Source organism: Rhincodon typus, chromosome 27 (genome assembly GCF_021869965.1).
Source record: "Rhincodon typus isolate 14 chromosome 27, sRhiTyp1.1, whole genome shotgun sequence".
In the NCBI taxonomy this organism is placed as follows: domain Eukaryota; kingdom Metazoa; phylum Chordata; class Chondrichthyes; order Orectolobiformes; family Rhincodontidae; genus Rhincodon; species Rhincodon typus.
The window spans coordinates 5,198,582-5,215,649 of record NC_063358.1 but is presented as its reverse complement, the minus strand read 5'-3'; the positions used below and the strand labels follow the sequence as shown (position 1 = coordinate 5,215,649).

The following is a 17,068-nucleotide window of genomic DNA, read 5'->3' as shown; positions in this document are numbered from 1 at the left end:
GGCGGCTGTGCTGTGGGTTGGCCTGATCTCCCGTGCGGTTAAATAATGCAGCACAGATTTGACACTGCGATCTTGTCTGAATTCATTGCCTGTAGTTCTTGCTGCAACTGTTGCAGTTCCAGGATTGACTGTTGCTGCTGACGAAGTTCCTCCTGCAAGCGGTGTTCCTGTTTGACTAAGCTGTCGATTGTGTCTTGCAGTTTCTTGATTTCCACTGTCCATTTCTTAGGAGCAAACAAAATGAGAATGATAATGGAATGGCATAAAATAAACACAAACAGGCCACTTGGCCCATCAAGTGCATGCCACATGAGGTTCCCCACCTCCTCCCTCATCTAAAGCTCAATATAACCCTCGATTCTGTTCTCCCACACAAACATAACTGGGCTTTCATTCACTTCAGAGCAAAGTAAATTCAACTGCGACCTTGGTATCAAGCTGTCCCTACTCATTGAAATAAAATATTGGAAATCTGAAATAAAATGAAAGTTCTGGAAGTACTTAGCAGGTTCTGGCAGCATACTTGGAGAGACAAACAGTGTTAATATTTCGGATTGAAAACAACTTCTTCAGTATGGGGAGACGAGATGACGGCGTTGTGGCATTAGCACTTATAAAAACCATTTCTTTTGGACTGTGAGCTAAAAATGGGAGAAGATAGTGCTTTGAACTAAGAAAACTGGAAGAATAAAATAAAAGCAAATACTGTGGAAGCTGGAAATCTGAAACAAACCGAGAAAGTGCTGGAGAAATTCAACTGATCTGGCTACATCTGTGAAGAGAGAAATAAAGTTAATTTTCGACTCCATTACAACTCTTCTACATAAGACCATAAAAAATTGGAGCAGAAGTAGGCCATTCGACCCATCAAGCCTGTTCCGTCATTCATTAGGATCATGGCTGCTCCCACATTCTTCTTTTCCACTTCCATGCCCTCTTCCCATAACCCTTGATTCCCAACTGATCAAAAAGCTATCTCTGCCTTAAATAAACACAAAGACTGACTCCACAGCTCTCTGTGGAAAGGAGTTCCAGAGACTCTCAACCCTCTGAGAGAAGAAATACCTCCTCAATTCAGTCTTAAATTGGTGCACCTTTATTCTGAGACTACACCCTCTGGTCCTAGACTCCCCTCTGAGGGGAAACATCCTCTCAGCAGTTACCCTGTCAAACATCTTAACAATGTCATATGTTTCAATGAGATCATTGCTTATTCTTCTAAACTCCAGTGAGTAGAATCCCAACCTAGTATGGATAATCCGTCCATACCAGGAATCATCCTCAAGAACCTTCTCTGAACTGCCTCCAGTGAAATGCTATCTTTCCTTAAATAATGGGACCAAAACTGGTTGGTCATTATATTAGTTAACAAGATATCAGACTACTTTTTTTCTACCCAACATTTCCTGGGTAACTAGTCAAGTAACCAGCTCAGATGTCAGAATTGAAGATGGTCCCAGAGCACGGGAGAGTTACTTATTGGTTGTTCAAAGTTCACAAGCAAGCCCCACAGAGTCTGTTTGTTGGGATATCTGGGAGATTTCAATATCATTTGGTCCGGTTTCCAATTTTCTGAAGACTAGAAAATCTAGACCTTTGTGAACACCAATATAAAGCACTCATTAAGTATTTCAGTTTTGCTCTGTGCTGGCATTTTTCTTCCTTTCAGCCCCAGGAGATTCCACTCAACCTATTTACATGGTGCTAGAAGATTTTCGGCTTCAACTTTATGTTAACTGTCACTCTTTTCTCACATTTTCTCTTGCTTAGTAATATATTCCTCTTCACTTCCCCTCTTAATTGATTTCATTTGGTCTGGTTCTCAAATGAAGAATTCACCTGACATGGATCTTACAGACCCACCTTCTGCCTTTTTAAAAAAAAAATCATCATAATAGCTTCTTTGTCATCCAATGAACCCTGTTTTTGGTCCTGCTGTTTTTTCCATTGGTGGAATGTACATAAACTGCAACTGAACTGTCATTTTCTCAAAAGTTATCCATCTGACGTTACAGTTCTTTCCTGTTGGCCTTTGCTTCCCTATTTTTAACACCCTTGTTAGATTACCTCTCAATCCATCAAAGTTCACCTTCCAATTTAAGTGTGCTACTTTAGATAGTTGCTTACTCTTCTCTATTGCTACCCTAAACATCGTTATACAATGATCACTCTTACCCAAATGCTCCCCTACAAGGCAAGTTGTGCCATTGAAGGTTCCTGAACATGGTTCTGCAATTCGCTCCTTGCACTTCAACATTATCCCCATCGATATTTGGGTATTGAAATCACCGCAATTTCAACAGTCTATAATTGTTACACATTCCTGATTTCCCTGCACATTTTCTCTCTCTCTATCTTTTAGAAACAATTAGGATACCCTAAGCTACATCATCATTCTCTTTTTACTCCTTAACTCCAATCAAATGAATTCCATCTTTTGTCTCTGTCAGGTCAAACTCTGTTTCCAACACTACAACACCTTCCCAACACATTACATCCTCTACTTTTTGCTCCTGCCCAACCATTTATGAACATTGTATCCTTGACTGTTAGATACCAGTCATCATCATTATTAAGCCATGTTTTGCCATGTATTCCAGTACTGCCACTTCACCATATCCCCATATGCCTCTGTGTCTGTAGCTCACTGACCTCCTCCTACTAATATGATACTACTTCCTCCCCTGGTATTATCCAACACTCCCCGTTCCTTTATGAATGTTATTCCTGTTTTCTGCTATTATATGTTGGTTTTCCACCCTGCCAATTTGGTTTAAACCCTCCCCAATCATATGAGTGAACCTTGCACAGTTATCCCAGTGCTACAGCAGTGCAACCCATTCCTTTTAAATAGGTGCTTCCTGCCTCAGAACCAATCTCAATGTCCCTTGAAGCTGAAACCCTTCATCTTGCACCATGCCTCATGCCACCTCTTCATTCTCACTATGCTCCTACTTCTACTCTCAGGGTTTCCTGGCACTGGGAGTAATCCAGAGATTACTAGCGTTGAGGTCCTACTGTTTAACTTGACCCCAGTTTCTGAAAATCAGACAACAGGACTTCAATGCCTGTCCTCACCTTGTCCAAGGTACTGATGTGCATCACTCTACAGAATATTGTCCATCCGTAATGTCCTTTATACTGGCGTCAAGACAAGACTTGATGGGCCAAAGGGCCTCCTCTGTACTGTAAGATTCTATGATACTGTGACACACCGTGGCAACTACATAAACACCTGTGCGAGCAGTAACTATGGAATCTCCTGTGACGACCATGGTTCTAATCTTCGCTGATTCCCTTATGCAGTCCCTTGCCCACTAGTGCCATTGTCTGGACTGCACTGTCTCAAAGTGTCATCACTCTCAGTTGTTTGAAAGCCGAGTACTGGTTAGAAAGTGGTGATGGGTGATGTTTTGAAAGGTCTCCCAAACAATCACAACCTGACAATGAAAGCATGGTGACTTGGGTGAGACAGAACCTTCATTTCCACTTTTGCTTCTTATCAGTTTATTCATGCACAAGTTACACCTGAGTTTGGAATTCCTAGATTTTCCATAACTTGGTATTTTGCCTCTTCCCAAGTCAGATGTATTTTTACTTAAAAAAAAATTGTTGGAAAATCTCAGCAGGTCTGGCAGCATCTGTGGAGAGAAATCAGAGTTAATGTTTCAGGTCCAGTGACTCTTCCTCAGAACCATTCTGAAAATTCTCACCAGACCTGGTGAGATTTCCAAAAATGCCTGTTTTTGTTTCTGATTTCCAGTATCCACAGTTCTTTCAGTTTCTTATGTATTTTCATTACTTTGTCCTCTTTGATATCCTTCAGTTATCCTACCGTCAATGCATCTTAAGTATACTTTCTCCTTGCTTTATCTTCTCCCCAGCACATTCATTTATCAGTCATTAACTGAAGTTGTGTACTTAGACTTCTTTTATAGAGAAGTGAAGATGACATTAAATCAGGGCCATGTCCTGTTATCTTGGGTGAATGTGCTTGCCACGTGTTCTCTTCCAAACAGCCATCCATTTACGATCCTGACCTCTCACTGTGGGGTGACCATCCCTTGGCATGTACAATCCCATGTCTTTTCTGACTCTAGCTGTGTTGCAAAATAAATGCTAAAGAGGCAAAGCTCCCCTATTCTTCAAATAGTGGCAGTGCAATCTTTCACATTTCCTGAGACAATAGGACATGGCCTTGATTTAATGTCATTTTCAAGTATCTATTAAAGAAGCCTAAGTATATGATTTGGCGTCATAGAGATGTACAGCACGGAAATAGACCCTTCGGTCCAAATCGTCCATGCCGACCGAAATAAATCTAGTCCCATTTGCCAGCATTTGGCCCATATCCTTCTAAGCCCTTCCCATTCACATACCCATCCAAGTGCCTTTTAAGTGTTGTAATTGTACCAGCCTCCACCATTTCCTCAGGCAGCTCCTTCCATACAAGCAGCACCCTCTGTGTGAAAAAGTTACCCCTTAGGGGCCTTTTAAATTTTTTCCCTCTCACCTTAAGCCTATGCCCTCTAGTTTTGGACTCCGCCACACTGGGGAAAAGATCTTGTCTATTTACCCTATGACAAAATCAAACAGTCAGGGCAGGCAGGAACAAAGCAGAGAATGACGTAGGACTGATAAATTAAACTGCATTTATTTCAATGCAAGAGGCCTAACAGGTAAGGCAGATGAATTCAGCGCATGGTTGGGAATATTAGACTGGGATATCATAGCTATTACAGAGACATGGCTCAGAGAGGAACAGGACTGGCAGAATAATGTTCCAGGGTATAGATGCTATAGAAGAGTAGAAAGGGGGGCAAGAGAGAAGGGGGAGTTGAGTTTTTGATTAGGGATAACATTATGGCTCTACTTAGGGAGGACATTCCTGGGAATATGTCCAGGGAAGTTATTTGGGTTGAAATGAGAAAAAAGAAAGGGATGATCACCTTATTGGGATTGTGCTATGGATCCCCAATAGTCAGCAGGAAATTGAGAAACAGTCAGATCTCAGACTTAAGATACTGACTCAAAATAAATGGGGAGAAGATAAAGCAAGGTGAAAGTATACTTAAGATACACTGAGAGTAGGACAAGTGAATATTAAATGGTACAAAGTAGTAAAAATAAATATAACTTGGGAAAAAGGACAATGCCAAGTTATGGAAAATCTAGGAATTCCAAACTCAGGTGTAACTTGTGCATGAATAAACAGAAAGGAAGCAAAACTGGGAACAAAGGTTCTGTCTCACGCAAGTCACCACCCTTCTCAGTCCGACTATGATAGTTTGGGAGACTTTTCAAAACATCACCCATTCTCAACTCAGAATATTATTAAGTGGAATAAGAACTTTTCTTAAAAGCAATTTATATGGCTAAACCCAATGTAGATCTGTAGAATGAAGGTGAAATACTCCTGTAATAATTCACCGAAGCTTGTGCATTACCTGTCTGCACCATTCCTGAATGGAACTTCCTGATAGTGGACCTTGGATGCTACCATCTCGACGAATGTACACTTCACCCTGGTCAGTCTCATACAGTAACACATCACCATCCTTCTTGGGTGGATGCACAGTTAACCTCATAACTTTCAGAAACATCCCGGTGTCCCCATCCTTGATGACTGGAAGGAAGGTGATAGAGTAGGAATTGGGGAAGAGTGGTGGTTTAAACCCTTTCACAATTGAATCTATCAGAAGTCTAACCCGATCTTCATCTTTGTGATTACATTCGACACCACAAACAGTGCCATCATCGTTCACACCTACAAACAGACTGCCTCCTTCACTGTTCAGAAATGCACAGACGTATTTCCTAACATGGTTCTTCAGAGCCACATTCAGGTATTCTCCTCCTCCTCGCTTGAATTCAACATTCCTTGTCTCACTCCCCATCAGTGCCCCGTAAAATAAGCGCTCCTGCCCAGCAATCTCCCCACCGATGATGGCGCTGTCTGACTTGGTACCACTCAGAGGAGTTGATAAATGATCCATAACTTTGTTTGCAAGGTAGCTGGATTTCCCTGTGGTGTATCCCAATGTGTCATGTGTTTGTTCCAGTCTCCTCTTGTCCTTTTGTCCTTGACTGTGGGATTCATATTTTGACGTATCTGGAGAATTGTTCTGGGAATAATCAAAATACAAAGGTAAGTACAAGACCAATATTGCTACAGGTTGTGTTGTTTATGTTTTGGATACCAACCTAAGGTGGGATTGATGGATGTCGCATTTGTATGATAAAATTGTAATTTTCTTTAATGGTTCTCAAATGCTCTTTAAACATAAATGTAAACGTTCAGGATAAATTTCTTCCATAGCTTGGGCACATAAAGCTAGGAAAAATAAACTGAAATATAAAAGGCATTGCTGTTGCCTATCTTATGAGGAGATGTTGTGACGGCTAGACCACTATTCATTTGAATATTGAAGAATGAGAGGTGACCTTATTGAAACATGCAAGATTCTTAGGGGATTGACAGGGTAGATGCAGAGAGACTGTTTCCCTTGTAGCAGAATTTAGGACCACAGGGAGTCATCTTAGAATAAGGAGTCACACATTTAAGACTATGATGAGAAGGAATTTCTTCTCTCAGAGGGTGGTATAACTGTGGAATTCTTTACTACAGAGGGCTGTTCACTTTGGATCATTAAATATATTCAAGGCTGAGATAGACTTTTAATCAAGAAGGGAATCAAGGGTTATGTGGAAAAAGATGTTGAGGATTATCAGATCAGCCATGATCTCATTGAATGGCAGAATAGGCTTGATGGGCTGAATGGCCTAAATCTATACTTATGTCTTATGGTCTTATGGTAATCAGGGACACCGGAATAGAAATGTAATTTTCTAATTCCATACAATATCAATATTGCCACAGGTCGTGTTGTTTACGTTTTGGATACCAACCTAAGGTAGGATTGATGGATGTCACAATTGTATGATAAAATTGGATAGGATTCAATCAGGATGGACCATGGATGGAAGATGTGAATTGAAAACTTCATCATATAATAGGAAGGTTTGAACAAGTCTGGCAAGGGGGCGGAAACCAGAGCAGTAGGTCTGCATGTGGAGTGATTGAGGATAAGGTGGAGATTAAATCAAGTAAGTCTAATAGGAAGAACGAGCACGACCAGGTGAATGAGCACAGCACTTTGAAGTGTAGTTATTTTAATGCAAGGCAGATGAGTTTAGAGCCTGGATTTGTACATGGAGCTATAATGTTGAGAGAAGGGCAGGATTGGCAGTTTGACTTTCTAGGGTTTAGATGTTTCAGGTATGATAGAGAAGGATTAAAATGGCTGGGGCAGTTCCTTTACTGAGTAAGGGGAATGTCACAACTGTACTTGGAGAGGACATCTTGGAGGCTCATTCAACAAGGCCATGTGGGTAGAACTTAGGAATAAGAAAGGTGCATTCACTATCATGGGGTTATACTGTAGGCCTCCCAATAGTCAGTGGGAGATAGAAGAACAAATATGTAAGCAGGTCATGGAAAGATGTAAAAATAACAGGGTTGTTTTTAGTGGGTGATTTTAATTTCCCCAATATTGACTGGGATTCCCTTAGTGCCAGGGGCTGAGATGGGGCAGAATTTGTTAGGTATAGTCAGGAGGGTTTCTTGAAACAATATAAAGGTAGTCTAACTGGGGTAAGGACTACGCTAGACCTTTAATTGGCGAATGAGCCTGGCCACGTAATCAAAGTTTCAGTGGGGAGTATTTTGGTAACAGTGATCATAATTCCATAAGTTTTAAGATAGTTATGGATAAGTTTAAGACTAATCCTTGGGTGTAAATGTTAAATTTTGGGAAGGCTATTTACAACAGTATTAAACAAGAACTGGAAAAATTAGATTGGGGCAGCAGTTTGACGCTAAATCCACATCTGACATATGGGATAACAAGGTGTAGAGCTGGATGAACACATCAGGCCAGGCAGCATCAGAGGAGCAGGAAAGCTGACGTTTCGGGTCTGGACTCTTCTTCAGAAAGGAGTCTTTTAAAGGGAGTTGATCAGAGTTTAGGATCAGCATATTCCTATCAGTCTGAAAGATAAGGATGGCAAGATTCAAGAACCCTGGATGACAAGAGATTTCGAAGGTTTAGTCAAAAAGGAAAAGAAAGCATACATAACATTTATGAAACCAAAATCAAACAAGGCACTTGAGGAATATAATGGAACAAGAAAGAACACAAACAAGGAATCAGGAGGACTAAAAGGGGCCATAAAATGTCCTTGGTAATTAAGATTAAAGGAGGATTCCAAGGCATTTTATATGCAAATTAGGAGCAAGAGTGTAGCGAGAGAAAGGGTAGGTCCACTCAAGGACAAAGGAGGGAGTTTATGCATGGAACCAGAGTGATGGGTAAGGTCCTTAATGAGTTTTTCACATTGTTATTCACCAAGGGAAAGGATATGGATGATGGGAAGATAAAGGAGCGGAAGGTTTATACTCTAAGGCATGTAATATTAAAGAGGTAGAGGTGTTGGGTGTCTTGAAAGATATTAAGGTAGATAAGTCCCCAGGCCTGATGGGATCTATCCCAGAATACCAAGAGAGGTAAGGGAAGAGATTGCTGGGTTTTCGACAGAGATTTTTGTGTCTTCTTTAGCCACAGGCAAGGTCACAGGAGAATAGCCAATGTTGTTCCTTTGTTTCAGAAGGGCAACGGGGATAATCCAGGAAATTGTGGCCAGTTAGCCACAATGATTTTTTCAGGATTTACAGGATTTACTTGTATTTGGAAAAGAATGACTTAATAGTCAGCATGGCTTTGCGCGTGGAAGGAGTTGTCTCACAAACTTTATTAAGTTTTTTGAGGAAGATGATTGATGAGAGTAAGGCAGTGGATATTATCAACACGGACTTTACTAAAGCATTTGACAAGGTCCCTCATGGGAGGCTGGTCCAGAAGATTAAGGCACATGTGATCCACATTGAGTTGGCAAGTTGAATACAAAATTGGCTTGGTCATAGGAGACAGAGGGTAGTTGTGGAGGGATGTTTTCCTGACAGGAGGTCTGTAACCAGTGATTTTCCACACAGATCAGTGCTCTGGACTTCTGTTGTTTGTGATATATATATAAATGCTTTAGAGAAAATATAGGTGGTGTGATTAGTAAGTTTTCAGATGGCACAAAAATTGGTGGAGTTGTGGATAGTGAGGAAGGTTGCCAAAGGATACAGCAGGATATAGATCAGTTGGAAAGGTGGGCAGAGAAATGGCAGATGAAGTTTAACCTGGACAAGGGTGAGGTGATGCATTTTGGGAGATCAAATGCAAGAGGAAAGTATACAGCAAATAGCAGGACCCTTCGAAGCATTGATATACAGAGGGATTATGGAGTGCCAGTTCACAGCGCCCTGAAAGTGGCAACACAAATAGATAAGGTGGTAAAGAAGGCATACCCATGCCTGCCTGCATCAATTGTACATTGAGCTCATTTCCTAAGGAGTGAGCAGCCAATTTGCTCTGTCCTTTTCCACCAAACCCGCAATGGTTTTGTTCTCTAGCAAGTGTGAAATGATTGTTTGAGATAGGTCATAGCCAGTTTTGTCACTCTTTTCAACTGAACCTAGGAGCTGGTGACATTGTGGCAATTTCAATTAATCTAACACTCCAGAGCCAGTGGTTTTAAATCCCACCAACACAATTGGTGGCTCAATTCAACAAATGAAAAATAATCTGGAATTTAAGGCAGCCTCAGTAATGTTAACCATGAATCTACCATTGATGGTCACAAAAAGCATTTATTTATTCGTTCTTGCGATGGATGTGTAGCTGGCTGGGGCAGCTTTGTTGCCCATCCTTAATTAGTCTTAAACTGAATGTCTCGCTAGAGCCATTAAGTATCAACCATGTTGTTGTGCATCTGGAGTCACATGTAGGCCAGACCAGGTAAGAACAGCAGATTTCCTTCCCTGAAGGACATTAGTGAATCAGGTGAGTAATGACAATAATCATTAGTTACATGGTTGCCATTAGTCAAGTTTTTAATCCCAGATTTTTTTCATTGAAACCAAATTCCAGCATCTGTCATTGTGGGATTCTGATGCACCCCAGAACATTGGACTGGGTCTCTGGATCTCTAGGTTACTGGTCCAGTGACATTACTAGTCCAACAGCTTGACAAATCCTCTTTTGGGAAAGAAATCTGTTGTCCTGATCGTTTAGTCCATATGTACCCTAGATCTACATACAGCAAGGTGGCTGACTCTTAACTGCTCTCAAGGGCAATTAGAAATTGAAATCAAATGCTGTCTTTTCCAGCTACAATCACATCCCAATAACAAGTTAAAAATAATACAAACTTTGTTAAATCACTGCCCTTCGCATTTATATGTGCAATGAGACTTTTTACAGTACAGCAGAGATAAAATCTGTACAACAGAACGGTACCGTCCAATGTGAATAACCTTGTATTAGATATAGGAAATGCATTTGCCACAACGTGGCTCTGTAAGCTTGAGTTACTTATACAGTCTACAGTCAGAATGTGTGTGTTATTTAAAGCTCACACCAAAATTTGATACGCCCAGTTAATTCTGCAAAAAATCAACAGAAGTTATATGTCAGATTTTATTTTATTACGAAACAATAAACTGGGTTTCATGTTACAAAACTGATTAAATTATGATATTTTTGTAAGTGCTTAGGTTTGATGACAATAAAATATACCAATATGATGTAGGATTTCATTAAAGTTACATCCATGCTATTTATACACACCGTAGCTTCCTTAGAACAACGAATTAAACAAGCGCTCTTTAGTAATCTGTGCTGGTTCTGTCTGACCTATCAATTTCTAATTTAAAGTTAATCATTCAGTATCTACTGTTTTCCCACACTTGATGTGAAAAAATGCTTTCTAAAGTTTTTCCTGAACTAACGTCATCCTGTATTCCTGGATTCCAAACTGAGATTCTTCAAGTGATTGTAGTAATTGAGATATGGGCAGTTCATAGAATAAATGAATCACCAATAGTTCAGCAATGATGTCAAGTCAGGATAAAACATTTATGCAACAGTGGGGAAAAGCAGAATGGTTTATTATTTCCTGACATGCTTTCCTTTCCTCTTTCTTGGACAGTATTGTAAACACTAGCCACCTGGCCCCCCCCGAATCCTTTGACAACAAATTCCCATTCCAAATCAATTAAGTTTTTCACCTTTCTGATGCCTACTAATGAACATGGGAGGAGTTAAATGAATATGAATCCAAATGGATAATGAAATTTCCTTTACCTTATCAAAAGTGTAATCTGAAAAGTCACGGATATCCCTTGCAACCTTTAATGTTTTCCCTTTAACTACCAATCCTTTCATATGGTTTTGATCCAAAATGGCAGGATCTTGAAGTTGTTTCAAGATATTTTGAACTCCATTCTCTGTCTTCAGGTGGATAAATGCATGGGCTCGTTTGTGCTTCTTGAAGACTTCAATGTCATGTCTTTGCAGGACAATGTTGATTGCAGCAAGTAAATCCTTCAGCATGTAACTCAGCAGCTCCTTTGAGTAATCTGGATTTAAGTTACCCACAAATAATGACAAACAAGGAGCCTTGACATCGTTGTCATCCATTGCTTTTTGCTAAAAAAGCATTTTGCAGATTTTCTTGAGGCGCAGAGCAAACACTTACATGTTCAGCACTGTCTGTGGTGTTTCCATTGTCCCACAAGACTTGAAGGTCAAAATTTCTTGCTGGGCTTTCCCCTTAACTAAGGGCAGAAATTCTCTACCTGAAAGAAGTTGCACAAAGAAGACAGGTCAGTCAGAACATCATAATCAATGGATACCATTTCCATTCTCCAATCCTCTCAGTGACAAGACCATCAGCTTCCATCGTTATCACATCGACCCTCCTACTTCTGCCAATCTATTGCTGTTTATACCTTTGTCATGTCAAGGCTCAATTACTCCACTAGTCTTCTAGTTCGCCTCCCAAATGCCCTCTTCCAGCAAGCTACAACTTATCCAAAATTCCAGTTTAAAAGTTCATAGTCCACCTTGCAGCAAATCCTACACTGAATGTAAGAACAATTGTGAAACATCTAACCTCTTTAGCTTGTAAAACGACTCAACTAGATCATTGCTAAACTGTGACATAACTCCAAAGGGGCCTTTGCTTCATATTCCTTGATACTTTTGGCTGACAGAAATTTATCATTTAACAATTGGTCCAGGATCAACTGCTGCGAGTAAATGAGACTTCTAAACTTTACTCCTGAAAGGTCTGGTTTTAATTTTAAACTATGTTCCTAGTCTTAGATTCTCTCGTCGGCAGATTTAGTTTCTCTCCATTGATCTTATAATCGTGAAAACATCAGTCCAATCACCCTTTAACCTTCTGAATTCTAAGGAGTACAATCTTAGGTTTTATTAATCATGGGATGGAATTCAATCCCAATTCCCCACTGTCTCAAATATATGACGTTTGTCTTCGTCTATAACTGACTCTATAATCTTGCCCTCTTGTTCAATGAGTCGCCATCTTGGCATGGTGGAGAGGCTTGTGAGTTCTGATGAATCCTTGAATGATGTCATTGGGAGCTCTTTGCTCCTTGTAGGGCCACCCATGGTGACAAGGCGATGGGAGAGTGGTCCCAGACAAAGTGTGTTCAAAAAGTCCTTAATGGCAGAATGTGTGAAAGAAGACCAGCTACATAGATGAAAGGAGGTTACAATGACACAGTCATCATGGGTTGATACCTCGTCCAAGTATGATCACCAACTTAAAGTCCCTATGATAAACAAAGTCATGCTCAGGTTTCTACCAGATTGTATTTGCCAAGTCCTGTGGTGATCAAGAATTGGTGATAGGGACAGGATTGTGAACCTGGGAGTTCCTTTTGAAAGATCTGCATACAGTTGGCAGATGCATGAATATTGTTGGACACTTGTGTTGGAACAGAGGTGGTTTTGGGGCATCCAAATGGAGAGAAGGCTAGAAAACTTGCCCAAAATACAAGGCAGTCCCATTTTCTCTTGGAATCACCCTCTGCAGGATCACCATCTTTGTGTGCAAGTAAGTGAACTTTAAATTTGCATTGTTAAGATTTTAAAGATGAAAATATGGATTTAATAACTGGAGTTACCCAAATATCTGCAGAAACATGAGGTGCAGTGCCCTCAAAGCTACTTGTCTGCAGAATCGAATTTCTCGGAATGGTGGTAAGGAAAAACCGATTCATTCACAAGGAGTTGTCAATTGCTGAATCTCAAACTTTATGATATTGAGGTGATCAAGGGTCATTTGTGTGGACAATGGAAAAATAGATACCACAGTCTCCTGAAGAAACCAGCTTTTGATAAGGGACATCTATTCACACACGTTTTTTTAAATGCTGGCTGGTCAGTCAGTCAACCTGAGAGGCAGAGAGACTCAAAGGCAACAGATCCAGCCCAGTAAAGAAAGGATCCTGTCTCAAATTAACTCGTAGAAGAGAAGTGGGGCTAGGCATTTACCTACTGATGTGAAGAACCAAGTCAGGACTTTGCTACGGTGGCTTGGTTGTACCTGAACTAGAGCAAAGCCAGAGCCAGCTGTTGCCAGTGGGATGTCACTGTGGAAGTTTGTGGTGAAGACATCAATCTCCACATCCCCCAAAGGAAATTGTCACACCCACAAAATGTCAAGCTTCCATCTCAAAAGTCTCAAGCATAACAAGTGAATACAGTTATTTGGATTTTAAGTAAAATTAAGTGCATGCTACCCCTATTTAAAATCGCCTTTCCTTGTGCACGTGTGGCCATGTGTATGAGTGACTGCGTGCTATGGTGAATGCAGTGTGCAGTCGAAACCACAACATTTATTCTTCCATTTTCTGAAATAACAAGGAAACCTGATTTTTGTCTGCTCTTGAAAGTCACAAAACACAAAGAGTTAAAATACTTCTTCTTTGAAGACATATCTATTCGAGAGTAGTAAGGGTGTGGAATGCCCTGCCTGCAAAAATAGTAGACTCGCCCACTTTAAGGGCATTTAAGTGGTCATTGGATAAACATATGGATGATAATGGAGTAGTTTAGGTTAGATGGGCTTCAGATTGGTTTCACAGGTCGGCGCAACATCAAGGGCCGAAGGGCCTGTACTGCGCTGTAATGTTCTATGTTCTATGTTCTATATATCAGTCAGGAGGTGGGAAAAGAAGACCATGCCACCACCCCCTCCCTGTCAGTAACACGGTGCTGGAGATCACTTAATACATAACAGTTAACTTGATTTGTACCTATTAAACTTTAAACTGTACACTCCAAGGTATCAGAACTATACAGAGCAATCACAAGAACGTCATTCAATTTTTATTGTTTCAACTGACTGGGAAACTAGGAATTAACAAAAGCCACATCAAATAGCTGGTGCTGGTGCACGCATGATGGCCTGAATGGCTTCTAACAGCATGGTAACACCTCTGCGATTCAGTGATCAGTGATTTCCCCCTCCAAAGGTGGTAAGAAGGGCAGGTCAGTCCCAGAGAGAAACTCACTCCCTTCCCACAATCTCAGCAATTAAATTCTGCATGAGAAAGCTCATGGTGACTTTCTTGGGAAATCATAGAATCCCTACAGTGTGGAAACAGGCCCTGCAGCCCAACAAGTCCATGCTGACCCTCACAGCATCCCACACAGTCCCATCCCCCTATAACCCACCTAATCTACACATCCCTGAACACTATGGGCAATTTAGCATGGCCGATCCACCCTAACCTGCACATCTTTGGACTGTGGGAGGAAACCCACGCAGACACAGGGAGAATGTGCAAACTCCACTCAGACAGTTGCCCAATGGTGGAATCAAACCCAGGTCCCTGGTGCTGGGAGGCAGCAGTGCTAACCACTGAGCCACTGTGCCACCAACCAACATCAATTGAAACCCTTAAGTGGTCAATTAATAGGCACTGAAGGAACTCACCTTGCCCCTGGCCCAATCACCTGCCTTCCTGTCAGACAGGAAATGTACATGGAAACTAGGGCAAACTGCCTGCAGGTAGCAGGAGTGGATTTTTCCCAATCTGGGGCAGAGATGGAGGGCAGGACCTGGCTGTTTTGTCTCCTGACCATCCCATCCCCGATCCCCACACGGCAGTGCCTCCTGAAATACCACCGGCTCACCAATGAAGCCCCTCATGGCTGAACAGCTAACTCCCCCTCAAACCCAAACTGACTCTCTCCATATCCTTAAGGCTGCTGGCCTCTGGTTCACTGAGAGCTTCATGCAGGGGGAGACTGCAGCAGTGAGGTTCCTGATTGGACAGGGAACTTGGGATCACCTGATTGCAACTTGATCCAAAAGAGTTTTCCTATTGGAGCGGGTAGGGATTTATTGCTCCTGAAGTCAACCAGGCCCACTCTACAGCCTGGAGCACTACATGTCTACTCTCAAGATTAATCAGATTAGACAGCCCCTGGTGGGATACTGTACTGCAAACAAATCAATGGGTCAGCACAAACTTACAGAACTGGAGCAGAAATGTATCAAAATCAAATTAAGATATCATTTTCCATAATGTCATTTTCCATAATGTTACACAGTCCCAGTGATGCCCAATAGCCAGGTCCCCCACCACCCAACATGGTGTACCCATAGTTAAGGAGTGTGGGACTAAGATGCAACCAAAAATTTAAAAGCAACCTTTTTAAGAAACTGAGCAGGAGCTGCACATGAAAACACTCAACATAATCATGGAATACAGTTTGCTCCAGGCTACAAAAAGCTTGGTAAAAACTGAAAAGTGAGGTTGTTGACTTCCTCGCATGAGCTGGCTTGTATTCATTCAGACGTTTTGTCACCATGCTAGGTAACATCATCAGTGAGGCCTCCGATGAAGTGATGTTGTTCTACCCTGCTTGGAATTTATACTGTCCAGTCTGTTATGGTGAGTTGTGTCATTTCCGGGTTTGTTCTGTATGGGTTTGTATATGGGGTCCAGTTCTATATGTTTATTGATTGCATTATGGTTTGAGAACCATGGAATTCCCATGCATGTCTATGTTTAGCTTGGGCTATTCTGGTACTTTGCTAAAACCTTAAAGAACTGTGGGTGCTGAAAATCAGAAACAAAAACAGAAATTGCTGGAAAAGCTTAGTAGGTCTGGCAGCATCTGTGGTTAGAAATCAGAGTTAATGTTTCAAGTCGAGGGACCCTTCCTCAGAACTGTGTACAAAATCTGTCTATATTCATAACAATTATGCTTGTTTCTGACAATTCTAAACAAAAGATGTAGTTTATCGTCTCACAGGTAGCAGCAGTTCAAGATATTGTTCATCCCCACTTTTCAGGAACAATCTGCTAATAGGTGCTGGTCTTGCCATATTCTTCTTGAACAAACAAAAATCCATCTTTCCTTTTCTTAACTACAGGTTATGCTGTAACAAACAATCCACTTTCAAATTACAGCAAAAAAATCTGCTTTTACAAAGCCAAAATGCTCCAATTTTTCTTTTCATTTCTCAAATATTTAGCATTTCCTGATGTGAAGTAATATTGAACACATTCCTAGTGCAGCAAGTATCAAATGACTGTTTTTATAAAAACAAAAAAAGAGATTTCCATTTGCATCGTGCTCTTTTTTCCTTCGTTTCTTTAATTTCATTTTGATTTTTTAAGTTTCTACAGCTTCCACCCAAGGCGTTACAGATGTTTGGAAACATACAAAAACTGAATGACCGTCCTTCAGATCCACATAAAGAACAGTGTGTCCGCTAGAGGGCTCAGTCATGATGCATCATTAGTGGTCCTCATTGTAATAGTTGAACTAGTCCAGAGGGTCTCATAGCATGGTGGTAGTGTCCTTTCCTTAGAGCCAGGAAACCGAGGTTTAAGTCCCACCTGCTCGAGAGGTATATAGCAACAGGCTCGAACGGGTTCATTAGGAAAATGTTTACTTTTACTGGAGATTCATTGAGAACACTGAGGAGGCCAATTTGAAACTAATCTCCCCTCAAAATGCGAGTTCGGCATTTTGAGAGAGATACTGTTTATAGCGAAATAATTCGCTAAATAATAATTGAGAAAGTATAATTTTAAAACACAAAAGGAGCTTTAAAGTAGACGAAATAT

The 17,068-nt window shown here is 41.0% G+C and overlaps 1 protein-coding gene across 1 annotated transcript; it reads right to left on the bottom strand.

Moving 5' to 3' along the window:
- Positions 1-38: 38 nt before the first annotated feature.
- LOC109927552 (schlafen-like protein 1) lies at positions 39-11,588 on the bottom strand. Its single transcript, XM_020527590.2, has 3 exons — positions 11,253-11,588; positions 5,448-6,125; positions 39-224 (listed from the first exon to the last, which is right to left on the bottom strand). The coding sequence occupies exons 1-3, from the start codon at positions 11,586-11,588 to the stop codon at positions 39-41; spliced, it is 1,200 nt and encodes a 399-aa protein (XP_020383179.2).
- Between the last annotated feature and the right edge of the window lie 5,480 nt (positions 11,589-17,068).

Bases quoted from the DNA above. Each gene is read 5' to 3' on its own strand.
- LOC109927552 (XM_020527590.2), bottom strand. From the start codon at position 11,588: ATGGATGACAACGATGTCAAGGCTCCTTGTTTGTCATTATTTGTGGGT. The intron at 6,126-11,252 runs GTAAAGGAAATT...GATTATTCCCAG, and splicing joins CAGATTACACTTTTGATAAG to AACAATTCTCCAGATACGTC. The intron at 225-5,447 runs GTAATGCACAAG...TTTGCTCCTAAG, and splicing joins TTCAGGAATGGTGCAGACAG to AAATGGACAGTGGAAATCAA.